We start from the raw sequence: 19251 nt of genomic DNA on the forward strand, positions 1-19251 counted from the left end.
CTGGCGGCGAACAGCCATGAACCGAGTTGAATGGAGACGCCTCCTGTATACAGCAGAGACCCGCGTGGTCTACGACTGAGAGAGGCAAGTATATGTGTGAATGAGAAGAGCTCTCGTTGATGTTGTCAGTGCGAGAAGAGAAATTAAACTTGCTCTTCGTCACACAGAGGAGATGGACATCTCTAGCTGTGCTTAATAAAAATTGTAGTTATTTTATGATAAGTGCGACAGAAAGAATAATAGAATGTTAATGAATTGAAATCTGGCTGGAAAAGTAAATACATGTGAATTTCAAGCTTCGCGATGAAAATGCAATTTTCGCAGCGAGTAGTGCAACTATACCGTGTCGGTGGTGTATTGATGTCAATTGTTTATAGTTTATTGTGGAGCAGGGTAGTTTAGTTGAAACTTTCTCTCCAACAGGCATAAGGCCTCCTCTTTCTTTGCGTCAACAGATTACAGTGATAGATAATACATAATAACTTAAAACTAAAACTTAGAAATTATAAAATGAGAAGAGAAAACTTATACTTATTAAACCATTCTAGTTACTAGAACCTTTCGAGCCAGATAACTGAGAAACAGGGTTTTAGAACATTGCGAGAATGATGAAGGTCAAATACATTGTAACAATTATTAATATACATACTAGTGAAAGGTTCATAATAACTGTAATTAGTTCTAGGTATTCTAAGAAATGGATGGAGACCTCCTCTTCTTTTGCGTCAACATATTACAATGATACATAATACATAATAACATAAAACTAAATCTTAGAAACTATACAATGAGAAGAGAAATTTATACTTATTAAACTATTCTAGTTACTAGAATCTATTGAACCAGATAACTGAGAAACTGCTTCTTAGAACATTGCGAGAATGATGAAGGTCATATTCATTGGAACAATTATTAATATACATACTAGTTAACGGTTCGTAATAACTGTAATTAGTTCTAGATGAAGGTATTCTAAGAAATGGGTGGAGACGGAGAGTACAACGATGAATATCTAAGTGTAATTATTGTAGAAGATCTGAACAGTATATACGACTGGTTTAACTGGTTTAACACTGGATCAGTTTGAGTTTCTTTAACATGCTAGGGGCGACAATATTATTGATAGTTTGTTGAGTAACCGTAGGTACATAGCGAACTAAACTAGGGCCTATATATGGTAAAATAGAATATATAGAAATCGATGGCAGATTGACGATTTTCGGTTGCCGTGGTGAGAGAATTGATGGAAGTCGTGATAGTTGGTTTAAAAATGTCCATTATACACGATAGATGCACGTGTACGCTTGAATCTGAAACAAGTGGGACTATAAAATTTGAAGAAGACAGATTTGTCAACTCTGAATTTTATCCGGCTGCGATATGAAAGGCCTGGAAGTGCTACTTGTACCAGGTCGTTTATTGTTTTCATCCTTAATTGCTTAGAACAAATTGCTGTTGTCGAAATGTAATGCTTCGAGTCGTTCGAGAAAGCGAACATCATTGATGAGCGATTTTTCGGGTTTATCACAAGCAGCGGATTCATATGGAAAGTTGTAATTTGGCCTTGCATATGGTTGAGACAGAAAAGTTGCATACTGTCCATTAAGGCTCCGATCAATTTAAGAGTAGAGGTTGTACGTTGCAGAATCAAATCGATGGGCTTATTGGACAAAAATCGCCTATTGGATAGATGGCGGCACTCAGGACACAGCCAAAAAATCCCTCTAATAGATTTCGTGAGAGTGTTGTTTAGATTGGTGCACTTCATATGAAGGCGTTTAGAGCACAATTCGCACACTATTTTGTTGCACGAGATCCATCACATAGGCATCACATTGGTTTTTGGTCATTATCCCGGGTAGAAGTGATTTGCAAACCAATACCAAATTCTGTCATTAAAATCAAACATCTCAATGGTAGAAATTAACATTATTTAGTTTGAAATAAGAGTTAAAATATCAAAAATCATATCAAAGCTTGCATGAGAAAACAACAACAAATAAAAAATCCTGTCATTGTAATATCAAACCAAGAACAAAATATTTATAGAAGATGAATTTGTTAATTATTTTATAATCTAGCATTTAGAATAGAGTAATATCTTAAGTATTTCTCTTATCTGATTCTGATGCAGTTTATTCAATGGTATTTTATTTGAAGATAAAACTACTGGGTCAATTTAGTAAATGAACTTGAAATAGCTCATCAATAACGAAATAAGATATTATAACTAATTTTGATGTTGAACAGATATTGTACAATGTCTTGATCCCTTGATGAAATATCACGAAAATATCAAGTATCGCTATGACAACACAGAAAAATCAAGCCAAGATATGATGGTAAAATTTGTTATTATTTTGACCTTTGTTTGTTATTTACACCTACCCGGGATAGCGGCAGCTGCGTATCTATCCCGGGTAGAAGTGATTTGCAAACCAATACCAAATTCTGTCATTAAAATCAAACATCTCAATGGTAGAAATTAACATTATTTAGTTTGAAATAAGAGTTAAAATATCCAAAATCATATCAAAGCTTGCATGAGAAAACAACAACAAATAAAAAATCCTGTCATTGTAATATCAAACCAAGAACAAAATATTTATAGAAGATGAATTTGTTAATTATTTTATAATCTAGCATTTAGAATAGAGTAATATCTTAAGTATTTCTCTTATCTGATTCTGATGCAGTTTATTCAATGGTATTTTATTTGAAGATAAAACTACTGGGTCAATTTAGTTAATGAACTTGAAATAGCTCATCAATAACGAAATAAGATATTATAACTAATTTTGATGTTGAACAGATATTGTACAATGTCTTGATCCCTTGATGAAATATCACGAAAATATCAAGTATCGCTATGACAACACAGAAAAATCAAGCCAAGATATGATGGTAAAATTTGTTATTATTTTGACCTTTGTTTGTTATTTACACCTACCCGGGATGACAATAGCGTGAGTGACAGAGTTGCTTGCCATAGATGCGATGAGTGACGTGACACTGATAAATAGTTAGAAAGTTTGTAGAAAGCAAAAACTTTTAGCGAGTATTTGCACTATAGGTACAGAAAATGTCGCAGATATAAATTATACTTTGGTCTCTTTTTGGGGTTTTTTATGCGGTTTATTTTTACGCGGATTTCCGAAGTTACGCGTTTTTTTTCACGCGGATTTCCGAAGTTACGCGGTTTTTTTAGCGGATTTCCAAAGTTACGCAGTTTTTCCGAAGTTACGTGGTTTTTTTTGCACGGTTTTACGCGATACATATCCCCCGCGTAAAAAGAGATGAACTGGTATCTCTAATAACGTTATCAACTTAGAAAACGATCGAGATTCACAAAGCGAAAAATATAACAGTTGTAGCTAGATATACTGAACCAAAAAATTCAAATTCAATTATCCTACTACATGTTTCATGCTTCTGCTTCATCCTGTTTAGCCTGACTTGCATATGCAAAAGTAACAGAAACGCAGGTTCGCTTCGTTTGCAAGATTTTTTAATCGAAATAGAGAGAGCCGTCTTTAGCTAGTTTTAATATGATCAGTATCTAACGGGGAAAACAGATATGAAAATTGACAATAAACACAATGATATAATGAAACCCGCGAAAATGTTACCGCTGAGACGGGACTCGAACTCCTAACCGGGGAAATTGTTTTACCAATTAAACTACCCTGCATATGAAAACACATGAAGAGAAATTGACTGACTAAATATTCTAATCTAACGAAGTTCTGCCAAAAAGCCGAGACCACTGTCACTATGCCGTCGTCGCGGTTCTGCTTATGTGTTTCTGATGCTGATGTAAGGGATCGCATGAAGAATGACAAGTTTACTTTAATATTTTCTTTTTTGCCTACTTTGCCACCATGCATAGTATCTTAAGCCTAATATATTCCGAATTCAGTCAAAACGATTAGCATTTAATAAAACATATTAGTACTAGTTTCCTTGAATAAATTACATTAAGAAAAAAGGATTTATTTTATATAAACTGTTCATGATCTCATAACTGGTGTGTTTGTATCAGTACATCACTTGTATTAAAGGTAAGCTACCAGGCTATTGATTTAACTCATGGGAGAGGAAGAAGGCTAACATAAAATAAAATTTAAATTGAAACTCCAATGGTCTTAATGAAGTGATAAAGAAGTTTCATGTATGGAAGGTCACGACAAGTAAGAATGTCGCGAACTGGTACATTGGATACTCGCATGTTTCATGATGCCCCACGTTACCCTATCAAAAACATTCAGTTTGTCATCTAGACTTGTAATGTACTGATTTGCATACGTCCATGCGGATTTCATAAAGTTATATAGATTTAATACATATTGCCAAAACTAAATAAAGAGTCGTGCCTTTTTCTCATCCTCTAACGCAATACAAAATCGATCCCATGTTTTGTTACTACATTTACTTGCTTCTGGCCACTCAATTTCGGTTGACAATTACCAAGACAATAAAAAATAGCCAAGATTCATTTTACATCGGGCTGGATAATGAACTTTTTAAACATTCCGTGCGAAAAACTAACTAAAAAGAATAAATATTACAGCTATGTATAGACAACAAACCTAACATGACTAAAACAGTTAAACATACAATAAACGTAATCTTATAATTTCTTGCGACAATTCCTTTCAAATATTATACATAGCCTGATGAAATCAGGCGTCCCTATACGCAACTGATCTGTGTTAACAAACTGGAGAGAAGCAACTAGTGAAAAAACTAAATAACATAACACAAGGGGTGTACCAATAGTACATAGTTCGCGCAGTTTAATATAGCTGGAACTAGTGCCCCACGAAATTTTGTTTAGAAGAATTTACTCATAGTGTCATGTCTGTTAGTCTGTTCCTGAACCATGTCTTTGTGAGCTGGCAAGACGCGCTATAGAATTTGTTGAAAGCTATCGGTCGCTCATAAATTTTACCCTCAATAGCACCACATTTGGCTAAAATATCGGTTCACTCTTGCCAGCCATATTTGAGCGAATGGCTTCAATGGCTCAAACTAGCTGTGAAGAAGAAATACTAGTTTGAAGATAATGTGACCATTATACTCAAGCTATAATAAACTGCTGGTAACTCTGCTATATAAACAGATGCAGATTCTTGAAGGCAATTTGGGTGTCAGACGAAACAAATTCAATGCAATCATTTGTCTCTTTATTTCTACGAAAGCCAAACTGAGTATCTCGCAACGTCGAAAAATAATTTTTTTGAGCAATTTTCTGACCCATGAGCCTATATGATTTGTGATTGGAAGCTGGCTTTTGAATGGCGATAACTTTCACTTGCCTCCAGACAGATGGAACAATGTTTTGCTCAAGAAACTTGTTGAACAATTCCAACAAACGTCATTTTGCAAGATCAGGTAGATTCTTTATCAAGTTGAATTTTCGCTTTTTTGACTATTTGATAAAACTTTAAATGTGTCAACTTTTGGCATTATGCTTCGACAACTCCACTGCAGGACTGTGTTTGGATCATTTGCGTTGGATGATAAATTATCCATTAAATGATACACACCCTGAGAGTGTTGGCCATTGAGCTGCTTAAAAAGTTCTAGCTATTAGGAGAAATGCCGTTATGAGGGTCTTTATGGATTTAGAAATATTGAATGCTGTGAAAATCCATTCTACAATTTCTGAAAACTTCAATAATCCTGTTGGTGGCTGTGGAATGGAGCCCACTGGATTGTTAACTATTTTGTGCTAACAGATCGGCTGAAAAGTTCGTATCGTTTCTATGAGAGGGCGCCACTAGAATTAAATCCATACCATTTTCAGTTAGTACTAACCTTCAAAAGATACGTGTATAAATTTGACAGCTGTCTGATTATTAGTTTGTGAGATATTGCATTTTGAGTGAAGCTACTTTTGTTATTGTGAAAAAAATGGAAAAAAAAGGAATTTCGTATGTTGATGAAACACTACATTTTGATGAAAAAAAGTGCCGCCGATACCAAAAAATGGCTTGATGTGTGTTATCCAGACTCTGCGCCGGGCGAAGCAACAATTCGTAAGTGGTTTGCAAATTTTCGTACTGGTCATATGAGCACCGAAGACGATGAACGCAGTGGACGTCCAAAAGAGGCTGTTACCGATGAAAACGTGAAAAAATCCACAAAATGATTTTCAATGATTGTAAAGTGAAGTTGATCGAGATAGCTGACACCCTAAAGATATCAAAGGAACGTGTTGAACATATTATTCACGAATATTTGGATATGAGAAAGCTTTGTGCAAAATGGGTGCCGCGTGAGCTCACAATGGATCAAAAACAACAACGAATTGATGATTCTTAGCAGTGTTTGGAGCTGTTATATCGAAATAAAACCGATTTTTTCGTCGATATATTACAATGGACAAAACATGGCTCCATCACTTCACTCCGGAGTCCAATCGAAAGTCAGCTGAGTGGACTGCACGCGATGAACCAAACCCAAAGTGTGGAAAGACTCAACAATCGGCCGGTAAGGTTATGGCGTCTGTATTTTGGGATTCGCATGGTAGAATTTTCATCGACTACCTTGAAAAGGGAAAAACCATCAACAGTGACTATTATTTAGCGTTATTAGAGCGTTTGAAGGACGAAATTTCAAAAAAACGGCCTCATTTGAAGAAGGAAAAAGTTTTGTTTCATCAAGACAATGCACCGTGTCACAAGTCGATGAAAACCATGCTGAAATTGAACGAATTGGGCTTCGAATTGCTCCCTCATCCACCGTATTCTCCAGATTTAGCCCCCAGTGACTTTTTCCTGTTCTCAGACCTTAAGAGAATGAAGAGGTAATCGCTGAAACTGAGGCCTATTTTGAGGCAAAGGACAAATCGTACTACAAAAATGGTATCGCCTCTGATGGCAATTATGTTGAAATGGTATCGCCTCTGATGGCAATTATGTTGAATAATAAAAACGAATTTTGGCAAAAAATGTGTGTTTCTATTAAACGATACGAACTTTTCAGCCGAACTGTTAGTTCCTCGATTGTTTTATGAATTTGGCAAACCAGGAGACACAGTCTGTGGTTTAGAATTTGACTTTCTGGTTTCACATGGGAATCTTTTTTTGGAGGGTAAATTTTAGCTAACTTTTTTGATAATTAGGAGGAGGACTTCATTCTGTTAAGGAAGGAAAAATTCTAAAAAATGGAACAATTTACGAAGAGTAGGAGAATCAACGAAAAATTGCAGATAGAAATTGAATGGAACCTGAAATGAAATAAGAAAAAATACAATTGAGGAACACTAAACATCTAAGGTAACGCACATGAAAGAAAATAAATACTAACATTAGATTTCGTCCAGCAAAGAAGAATTATCATCTTCGAATTTCTCGAAATTGGACGGGATAAGGCCGTCTCTAATTTGATTATAATTTAATTATAATAATTTGATTCCACAAGATAAGGTGTTTCTTAATCACATCTTAAAAGTTCTACTTACAAACTTGAAAGAACGTTGTTGAGGGGGTAAGGTTGAAGCAGCTTTCTTTTTTTTCAGCTAGATTATTCTTCGTGAAAAAAACATCAGTTTGTCAAAGGAAAAAAAACGAGATGAACTAAAATTTTCTTTTTGAACTTTCGCTGAACGACAGCGAGGAGAGCTGCTTTTGCGTTTTTTCAGCGATGGCAGTTTTCTTCTCATCCGACACAGTCGAAAATTGCTTACGGTCGAGACGATAGAAACAAAGACAATAAAGTGTAGTGAACAATAGAGTGTACGAAAGGGGCAAATACGATTCAACAAAGCCTGAAACTTGGCCTACAAGACCAAATTCAATTTGTATTGATTTCAAGCGGTGCGAAGTTAGTTCAATCGAAATTAAAATCTTGCTTAAGGAACGAATGCATCTAAACGTTAATGATGTAAGTGAGATTCAATTCAACAAGGCGTCTAACTGGCGTGCGAGTGGTACGTATGCAACTACGTGAAGCAATTCCATCTTACATCATTTGTGATAAATTTAAATTTAAAAAGGTGGAAACTTCATTTTGTTTCTGTCCATGGTCCAATCATGCCATACATTAATGTGCGCCATGTGAAAAATATAGCCAATTTTTGGTTTTGAGCGAAGGCAATTTGGATGTCAGACGGAACAAATGCAATGCAATCATTTGTCTCTTTATTTCTACGGAAGCCAAACTGAGTATCTTGCGACATCGAAGAATAATTTTTTCGAACAATTTTCTGACCCAGGACAACATGGCAATGAGTCTATATAAGTTGTGATTTGAAATTGATTTCCCCTGCTTTTGAATGGTGAAAACTTTCACTTGCCTGCAGTCAGATGAAACAATGTTTTGCTCAAGAAACTTGTTGAACAATTCCAACAAGTTCCAACTATATTATTCTTCGTGAAAAAACTGCTATTCTCTTTTTGAACTTTCGCTGAACGACAGCAAGTAGAGCTGCTTTTGCGTTTTTTCAGTGGTGGATGGTTTTCTTGGGGTTGCAAGTGGAAACTTAAGTTTGTTTCTGTCCATTGTCTAATCATGCCACACATTGATGGGCACATATTATTGCACAAGATGTCGTTGCGAATGTCAATTCGCCAAAACTTTAATTGAAGTTTTTAGATTCTAGGTTTTTCTGAATGCATTTGAATGAACCTCACATATCAACACTGCTAATAGGGTGGAATGTGGATTAAGAAGGATGATAAACACTAAGAAATATATAACACACACGAAATGGAATATAGATAAGAATACAACTATTAACTATTATATTCAAGGAAATACAATAGAATGACAACAAAAGACACCCAACTTTTTTTTAAAACACAGTTGAATAGAACCACTGGAATTAAGGTAAAATAAGATAAAATCTATGATTAAAGGTAAGAAAACCAGCATAAATCGATAATAAAAACTGTTGGTAACAATATTATTTTTTTCATATTGAAAGAGGCGTTTATATGGCGCGCATGCACTATCTCGGCCTAGTACAAACTAATAACGGGGTGAGATTGCATTTTGGACTGGGCTGTAAAGCTGATCGGACCCTTTCCTCACTAAAATGTAGGGGACGATGTTCGATTGCCGGCAGTGTTCGTTTGCCGACACCTCACCGTCAAGGATGCAAACTGCCTCCCATTTTTATTACTGCAGTCTGCTTACCCACATCTACCTTTTTTAATTTTTCTTACTGTACCGCGTTGATGCATCCAAACTAAAATTCTATTACAGTAGGCGTGCGAAGCAGTATCGTAAAACTACGGCTGGAATCATAGCCGTTCGAAGTAGGTAGAAATTATATTTTTTCACATTTTACTGCCTCCTTGTTCGCGCTACTGTACCACAAAAAAAGTAGCTCGTGGCGGTAGAAAAAAGTACTTTGTCGTTGTAGAAAAGAAGTAGAAATTCGCACGTGTGACTAGTCAATGAATGCTTTAAGGGCTTGTTGGTTGGACAAGTAAACTGAACTCGGCTATACTGGTTACCGTTTTCCTATTCGGGAAGCCTAAAAAGTAATGGTCACAAAAGATTTCAAATGAAACTAACATCGATATCTTTGAGGTGGTTAGATCGCTTCTCGCAGTCTTCGAATCAAATAGAAGGGCCCTTCGTTCGGAAATAATAATTTAATCGTTCTCCGGTGTGAAATAATTTTAACCGTTATATAAATGAAGATAAAAAAAGGTGGGTGGGTAATGTCAGAGACATAACTGGATGTCGTGAATACGAAAAAACTGATACGCTCCCATCACTTTTCCGAATATCAGTTAGTTGATTGATTGTATGAATTGTGCAAGATTTCCTCTTTTTCACTAATAGAGTTTGAAGCGATGTACCTACATTAAAATACAGATTAGTTACATTAAACAGCTACTATTCTACAACTATATATTCCAAACTTGAAACAATTCTTTTATAATTTGCTAATATAGCAGGCTAGGTACGACAAATTTGTAGTTTATTTTTATTGATGCTACAAAGTTCGAAGATATCTGATTCTTCTCGAAATTTCAGTACAAGACAATTGCAATGGGCTGGTCTGAAATGTATCGACGATCTTCGGTATGCAAGAGTCATTCTAATAATAATAATGATAGTAATAATAATAATAATAATAATAATAATAATAATAATAATAATAATAATAATAATAAAAATAATAATAATAATAATAATAATAATAATAATAATAATAATAATAATAATAATAATAATAATAATAATAATAATAATAATAATAATAATAATAATAATAATAATAATAATAATAATAATAATAATAATAATAATAATAATAATAATAATAATAATAATAATAATAATAATAATAATAATAATAATAATAATAATAATAATAATAATAATAATAATAATAATAATAATAATAATAATAATAATAATAATAATAATAATAATAATAATAATAATAATAATAATAATAATAATAATAATAATAATAATAATAATAATAATAATAATAATAATAATAATAATAATAATAATAATAATAATAATAATAATAATAATAATAATAATAATAATAATAATAATAATAATAATAATAATAATAATAATAATAATAATAATAATAATAATAATAATAATAATAATAATAATAATAATAATAATAATAATAATAATAATAATAATAATAATAATAATAATAATAATAATAATAATAATAATAATAATAATAATAATAATAATAATAATAATAATAATAATAATAATAATAATAATAATAATAATAATAATAATAATTATAATAATAATTATAATAATAATAATAATAATAATAATAATAATAATAATAATAATAATAATAATAATAATAATAATAATAATAATAATAAAACAGATTAACCTGTTTATATGGCAACCCTGTTTCGCATGGCACATTCGTAATTGAATGTGTTAGTGACGGTACAAATCTGCTTTTCTACCTGTTTCCGGTGCCATCGTTCTGACGGTGTCTCGTACGTACAGAGTAGCTGCTTTAACTCAAATGACGATATTTCTCACATCACATTTCAATTTATACTGGTAGCGGTGTACGGACCTCCCCTTCACAGAACGGGAAACAGAGAGACGATATAAAAGAGAGAGTTAGTAGAGCGGCAGTCAGTAATACAGAATTGGCTGTCTAACGGTTAACAGCTTCTTGTGGAATTTTCACGCGGAAACGCGCACACAGGAGGAACAATTAAGGGCAAGGCAAAGTCCCGCTCGAACCGTGCTGGTCTGCAGTTCCCAGTTGGCAAAATCCATCGTCTGCTCCGGAAGGGAAACTACGCAGAGCGTGTCGGTGCCAGTGCACCGGTCTATCTGGCGACAGTGATGGAGTACTTGGCTGCCGAAGTGTTGGAATTGGCCGGTAATGCTGCCCGCGACAACAAGAAAACGAAAATCATCCCTCGTCATCTGCAGCTGTCCATCCGTAACGACGAGGAGTTGAAAACCCCGTCCTTTTCAGGACGACCACATAACTGTGATGAAGAAATATTTAGGATTGCTTTAAATTTAGCCAGTTCTGATACGCCTGGAAAGTATAATGCGCATATCAAGTGAAAACATTTTTTCTAATAATTTGTATAAAGTATACTAGTATAAAGATGTTTCTAAATCAAAATTTTCTGTTTCGTATTGCGAGACAGCGTTACTGTCCTGTCGTAATTGAATGTGTTAGATATCATGATCAAAAAGCTCCCCATACTAAAGAATGCAACTCTTTCGCACGGCATATTTGTGTATTAGTATAAAGATGTATTCAACATCATCACTTCCACTTTCGCATTGCCGTTCGTAATTGAATGTGTTAGTGACGGTGCAAATTAATTTAACTTCTCGTGTGTGCCTTGTTTCGGCAACAGTGTACTATTGAAAAACTTCAATGTTGTTGCAATACACGTTCAAGTTGAAAATTTTCGATTCTATTGGTAGTTAGATTATATAAATCCTTCTACAGATCACTGAGCTATGAGCTTCCAAAATACGAGAAAGGCAAACGCGCCATATGAATTATCCTCTTTGACACTCGTTTGTACCAAACATTTTAGAAAAGTTTAATTTTGAACTATTTAAGATTATGTCACACAACTGAAAATTTTATCATTAAATTGTGATCATATTTCCGATGGCATGTTGCAAGAATTATGTTGATTCATTAGATACAACAGAAGATATTCACGATCAAAAACTTATCACTCTCTCAGAGGGTAAATTTTGAAAAGGCGCCCCATAGTAAAGTAAGTCGTATTCACGACAAAATAATTTTTTTTGGTATTTAGATCGAATTAAAATTTTTAGATTGAGTGAAAAATTTCCATTTTCCGCATTTCGAAATGTTTTGATTGAATGTAAAAAATGTGATTCTGCATTTCGAACAAGTGATGTTTTTTGTATGGAAAGCTCAAACTTCATCGAAATACACAATAGGAATGACTTGTGCGACTCCGTACATCTTCAGTACATCATCGATTTTTGAATTTAGGAATTTATCAGTCTGGCGACATTTAATTTCCATCATTGCTACAAAACAAATCATTTATATGCTTATACTACTTTGGCCAAATCAAAATAGCCTCACCTAGGGTTCTAATAATCACAGTATCATCTTTATTAAATTGCGCATTTATGCCCACTACATGACGGCCATATCGGGTCGCAGAGACGATTTTAATGCATATTAATCGACCTTGCATTTCAGCTGCAATTTTTTCCCTAATATTTGTTGCGCATTGTTCAATATGACGAGAGATATTGTCTCGATTGATTTTAAATTTAAGTGCTTCGCAAATTGGATCTAGCAGTTCTCGAAAACCTTCCCATTCAACGGCGCATTGGGCAAGTGATGAAGTGATACCATTTTTACCAAAGATTCAACCACAGCTTGTCTGTCGAGTGCTATTGATGTTTTAAGAATTTTCCTTTTCTTTTCTGGTGCATATCCATGCTTCAGTAGTCCGTATTCCAGAGCCTTTTCCGAATTCACATTTCGTAAATGCTTAACAAAATTTCCGGGATCATAACTAGGGTAACAGACGTATTTTGGCCACTTCATATATTTTGGCCCACCTAACAAACTTTATCGATTTTATCGGATTTTATCCATGTTAAGTAACCCATGTTGCATCAATTTGATGCCTATCATATTAAATTACCTATTGCGGAAGGGTTTTTCAAAGATATCACAACATTTGGTGGATATTTCTACAAAGTGGGCCAAAATAAAATCAATCCTAAAGTGGGCCCAAATACCTCTGTTACCCTACTTCTTAATTTTTTGTACGTGCAGATTCGAGTAGAATCGATGTTACAAATTATATAATCATCTTCACACTTATTACAATCATTGGCTATGTCCCGATAAAAACGCTTTATTTTTGATGAATCCGTCATTTTTCACGATCACGAATTGCTTTGGAAAAAAAACGATTTTAGGAACAACAACGTACACTGCTAATGAAGGGAAAAAATTGACAAGTCGACGTAACCATTTCATAAGGTCACAAAAGTAAATTGTTTCTCTTTGTTTACTTTTTCATCTGCTAAAATCTAATCAGTACGTTTCAATGCAGCGAAGCATTGAATTCTTCATTTAAAAAGGGCCTTGAAAACAAATAATTCATTTCATTCAATCAAGAATATCAAACGATCTACTATATAAATAAAATATAATCTGGTCTTGAAAAATACAAAAAAATCGTCAACACATAATGTTTATATATTAAATAACTAGTAATCATTTGTTAACGTTCAATGTAAACACGTGCGCTACCATTTTGAGCGAACAATGTAAAGTACAGCGGTAGAATACTTTTTTTTCGACGGCGGTAGAAAGCTATATTACATTTTTAAAAGCGGCGGTAGCTTTGAGCAAATGTATCGCCCAGCCTACTGTAGAGTGCTGTAAACCTAAGAAAGAGTAGAATGAAGCAGAACAAAATATATTTTTACCTTCACCGTTCTCATCGTCGCTGGTACACTCTCTAGAGTAAATGTATCTACCAGCAGTTGTAGCAGGCGGTAGCACTCAGAGTGTGTAGAATGTAGGGAAAGAAATGTATTTTACCGGTACCGTTCGCATCACTGCTCACCGTAACTTTTAACAGAAAGCAGATAGCGTCATTCTGACAAATGTCATGTGTGTGCAGCACGCCGAATTTTTGTGCCGAATACCAAAGCAAACAGACGCTTGTTCTTTTTTCTGTGCTCAAAACAAATTTTAATTGCGTGAAAATCAACACAGAAGTTTTTTATGACTTTTTTATAGTATCATAAATTGAAAAGGTGAGTGGATTGAATATTTATGAGGTGAAATCGATCTATTCCGTGATTTATTACCGGATGCTATCAAAATTTTCCAACCAAAGTTTTTTTCGTCATTTGTCTACCGATTTCGGTTATCGACACCCCAAGGTATTCGGTTACCGGTACCCCATTATTTTCAACAAATCGCGAAAAATAGTCAGTGATATACAGACTGTCGCAGAAAGTATGGACGCAACCAAAAACCGCTGCCATTTCTCAATGGTTCAGAATCTGTCAATATTTATGGCTGCGTCCTGTTGTTTACACTCTTCTCTAACCACTTGTGCAGTTGTTTATTCGTTTTCATTAGTTTGTTTCGAAATGCGTGGACTTTCAGCAGAACAACGTCGAAAAATTGTGTACAAATGGTGCACAGAATGCGGACTAACACTGAGAAAGATAGCAAAAATGGAAGGAGTAAGTGAAAAAGCCGTGCGGAATGCAATCAGGAAGTTCGGTGAGGATAACACCTTTGAGGATAAACCGAAAACGGGTCGAACAAAAGGTCCTGCTAACCCTCAGTGGGATAAACGTATACTGGAGTCGTTCGAGCAAATGAAGGAGGTTTAAGTTCGGGATGTGGCCAAAAAAGTGGGCACTTCGAAGTCAAATGTTCTTCGTGCTAAAGAACGTTTGAATCTTCGAACCTATAAGAAGCAGAAACAACCAAAACGTAGTCCGAAACAAGAAGCATCGATCAGGCCGAGGGTTCGAAAGCTGTACAATACGATTCTTGCTGGAAATTTGAACTGCATAATCATGGACGACGAAACCTACGTGAAACTCGAATACAAATCCTTGCCGGGACCACAATATTATACGGTGCGAGAAGGGCAAGTATTAAACCAGTACGAGACATCGATTGAAGTCGAAATTTTTGGTAAGAAAGCTATGGTCTGGCAAGCAATTTGTAGCTGCGGTAAGATTTCGAAACCCTTCATCACCACTGCTTCAATGAACAGCGAAATATACATCAAGGAATGTTTTCAAAAACGACTTCTATCCATAATTCGAAGCCACAAGGATCCTGTTGTCTTCTGGCGAGATCTTGCTTCTTGGCACTACTCGAAATCAACGGTAGAATGGTATATTACCAAAAATGTCACTTTTGTCCCAAAAGACATGGATCCACCAAATTGCCCACAATTTCGACCAATTGAGGAATTTTGGGCATTAGCCGAAACCATTCAACAGTTCGAAAAAGATTGAAGAAAAGTGTCAAAACTTGTCGCCAAGAAGTCTGTACGGAATTTAATGAGGAACGTTCGCAAGAAGGTGCACAGCTAGTCTACAATGGCTAAGTAGCAAATATTGAGAATAATATTCTGTTGTTGTAGTCTAATAAAGGGTGATTTTTTAAGAGCTTGAGAACTTTTTTAAACAATAAAACGCATAAAATTTGCAAAATCTCATCGGTTCTTTATTTTAAACGTTAGATTGGTACATGACATTTACTTTTTGAAGATAATTTCATTTAAATGTTGACCGCGGCTGCGTCTTAGGTGGTCCATTCGGAAAGTCCAATTTTGGGCAACTTTTTCGAGCATTTCGGCCGGAATAGCCCGAATTTCTTCGGAAATGTTGTCTTCCAAAGCTGGAATAGTTACTGGCTTATTTCTGTAGACTTTAGACTTGACGTAGCCCCACAAAAAATAGTCTAAAGGCGTCAAATCGCATGATCTTGGTGGCCAACTTACCGGTCCATTTCTTGAGATGAATTGTTCTCCGAAGTTTTCCCTCAAAATGGCCATAGAATCGCGAGCTGTGTGGCATGTAGCGCCATCTTGTTGAAACCACATGTCAACCAAGTTCAGTTCTTCCATTTTTGGCAACAAAAAGTTTGTTAGCATCGAACGATAGCGATCGCCATTCACTGTAACGTTGCGTCCAACAGCATCTTTGAAAAAATACGGTCCAATGATTCCACCAGCGTACAAACCACACCAAACAGTGCATTTTTCGGGATGCATGGGCAGTTCTTGAACGGCTTCTGGTTGCTCTTCACTCCAAATGCGGCAATTTTGCTTATTTACGTAGCCATTCAACCAGAAATGAGCCTCATCGCTGAACAAAATTTGTCGATAAAAAAGCGGATTTTCTGCCAACTTTTCTAGGGCCCATTCACTGAAAATTCGACGTTGTGGCAGATGAAATTATCTTCAAAAAGTAAATGTCATGTACCAATCTAACGTTTAAAATAAAGAACCGATGAGATTTTGCAAATTTTATGCGTTTTATTGTTTAAAAAAGTTCTCAAGCCCTTAAAAAATCACCCTTTATTATCAGTATATATCTAGTTTCTGCTCTATTATAGATCGTCCATATAGAACTTCCAGCTGCTGAATTTACTCTAATGCGATTTTTGATAAATTACGAGAACATCTATACTGTTTTTTTTAAATTATTTATTTCTATTCTTATTCCAGACTTATTAAGTTCTTTGACTTCCAAAACCGGAAAGTACAACGTGTTTTCTGTGGAGCCTCATATAGTCTCGCTACAACCGATATTGGAAATTTATACATGTTCGGTCAAAATAAGAAAACTGGCGAAGCTAACATGTACCCCAAACCGGTGCAAGACTTAGCAGGATGGAATATCATAAGTATTGGAACTAGCTTTACTTCTATTGTTATATCAGCAGATGATTCCTTAATAGCATGGGGAGCATCACCAACATTTGGAGAATTAGTAAGTAGTAAAGTAGATTTTTGATAAAACTTAGTGTTTGTGCAAATATTCTTTTCTTTTCACATTTTTAGGGCTTAGGTGATTTACAAAAGTCATCAGCATCACCTAAAACAGTATCCCGTTTGGATGGCATGAAGATTCCACAAGTATCAATGGGTTATTCGCATACATTATTACTCGTTAATACAGAACACGAATTAACTAAACAAAAATATGATGCATTCCAAGAATTTACAATAGAGTAAAAATGATTATCAAATACCTATACTCAAGCAGAGTCTCTGAAAAGATTTTTCATTTTTTGTACGTATATTTCAAATTAAATTACATCCCGTAAGCTATATAAGTATTTTGCAAACTTGGCTGAGCATGAACAATGAAATAAAAAAAGATAATATCCCTAAACTGGTTAGACCATGGTTTTTTCCTTCAAGATATGTTTATTAAGGCACACTACATTAGTTCATCGATGCCAATGGCATTTGTAATATAACTAATTATCACATCCTAGCATGTTCCATTCTAATTACAATTTACATTCAATTTCAAACCAACTGTGACATTTCCACATATTTGGATATCCCGGTCATAAACCTTACGCAAATCCTCGACCTAAGTCCACCGCGCAGGCAGTTAGCAATATATTTCATGATTGATTGCCCTGCATAAAGCGGAGGTCGATAATCAAATCTATGACATCACAGCTGTGAACGTTTTTACCAGTGATTCTCCATTAGCGCTCCAGGTACGTTCGATAGGAAACGATAAGTTACGGTGAGAATAATTGTACGACTAAAGATAAGTAAAAATGGAAATACATATTCAGATTTGTACCAAACAAATGGGCCGGTTGTTGATCCGAACTCCCTACATGGCGAACCGTTGACAAGTGTCTCGGATCCGTTACAAGAAAACAAAAAGTTATTGGAAAATAACCAGAGTGATAGTGATCAACACCTATTGAACTTTAGTGAATGTGAACCACTGACATGGGTAACAACAAGTCAAAACAGACCCAACAAAGTGGAGACGCTCAAATAAATATTTTAAATTAACATTCGAGCCACACCGAATATCATGAGAGCAATGATATAAAATTAACAGTAATACTAGTGATGGTAGCCATCCGGTTATTTTTGTCAGCATATATGCTGTTAAAAGGAATAATGCGCGACAAGCTTTAAAAGCGGCGCGGTTCATTGCAAATGTGGATCTCGTTTAAGGCGTAATTAACACGAAAATAATAAAAACATCATCCAAAAGGGAACAGTGGTCCTACGGGACGAAAATAATAACAAACATTACCTAAAAAGGAACAGTGGTCCTACGGGACAAAATTTATTAAAACGTTATCTGAATCCAAGCGACAGCGGCAGCGGCAGTAGTAGCACACCAGGAGACAACAAGAGGCAACAACAAAAACCAGCACCGTCAGCAAGCAACGTCAGTACCATCAGGTGATTACTAAAACTAATAAACAAAGAAAAAAAACATTTAGGGGCTGTCCATAAAAGACGTCACGCTTTTTTGACGATTTTTGACTCCCCATCCCCCCTTTGTCACAAATTGTCACAGAAGCAAAGACCCCCCACCCCTCCTATGTCACATGTCACGAATTCAAAATAAATATTATTCATCTCAATACATTATCAATATATACAACAAACCATACAATTATGAGGGAAAAATCGATTTATTACATGTTGTCATTAGATTAAAAAATATCCCTAAAACTACAAAATCATCGGAATTATTTTATTAATATCAATTATATAAATTAATAAAAGTATTTGGTTGGAATTGATGAAACATTTAAATTATCTGTTTTATTCCTCTTAGGGGTACACAGATATATGATTATTTTAGGTAAAGAATAATATTTCCCTAGTGTAGCATACAGGGCTGAGAAAATAAAGACCAAAGCCTCATCAAAACGAGATCACTGCCGGAGAATCTTTTCATTATCAGTTGATCAGTGAAATTTAAATCACATCGATCAATATCGGAACTGATCTTCCGTCACACAATGGGTAGTGATTTTGAGCTAAAATGATTCTTGATTAATGTAAGTTCAATCATTGGATGATTCGATAAGTTTTGATGTTGGTGGAGGAAAATCACATATGATCAAGATAAAACATGACATGAAAGGATATGGTTTTCTCGGAAAGCGTTGATCTCCCGCTTTTTTTTTCAAATGGAGTACAATTGAATAAACTGCATCAGAATCAGATAAGAGAAATTCTTATGATATACTATTATCAATGC

At 34.8% G+C, this 19251-nt stretch overlaps 1 protein-coding gene across 2 annotated transcripts in view; it reads left to right on the forward strand.

Moving 5' to 3' along the window:
* The window catches only part of LOC131432394 (protein RCC2 homolog), a 342786-nt gene extending 325398 nt beyond the window's left edge, over positions 1–17388 (forward strand). For both annotated transcript variants that reach the window (XM_058598634.1, XM_058598633.1), the window contains exons 6-7: positions 16719–16983; positions 17055–17388. In XM_058598634.1, coding sequence (XP_058454617.1) covers positions 16719–16983; positions 17055–17228 — 439 coding nt within the window. In that variant the 3' untranslated portion in view covers positions 17229–17388. The remainder of the gene's footprint in view (positions 1–16718; positions 16984–17054) is intronic.
* Positions 17389–19251: the final 1863 nt, after the last annotated feature.

The sequence above is a fragment of the Malaya genurostris genome, chromosome 2, assembly GCF_030247185.1.
Source record: "Malaya genurostris strain Urasoe2022 chromosome 2, Malgen_1.1, whole genome shotgun sequence".
Taxonomy (NCBI): Eukaryota; Metazoa; Arthropoda; class Insecta; order Diptera; family Culicidae; genus Malaya; species Malaya genurostris.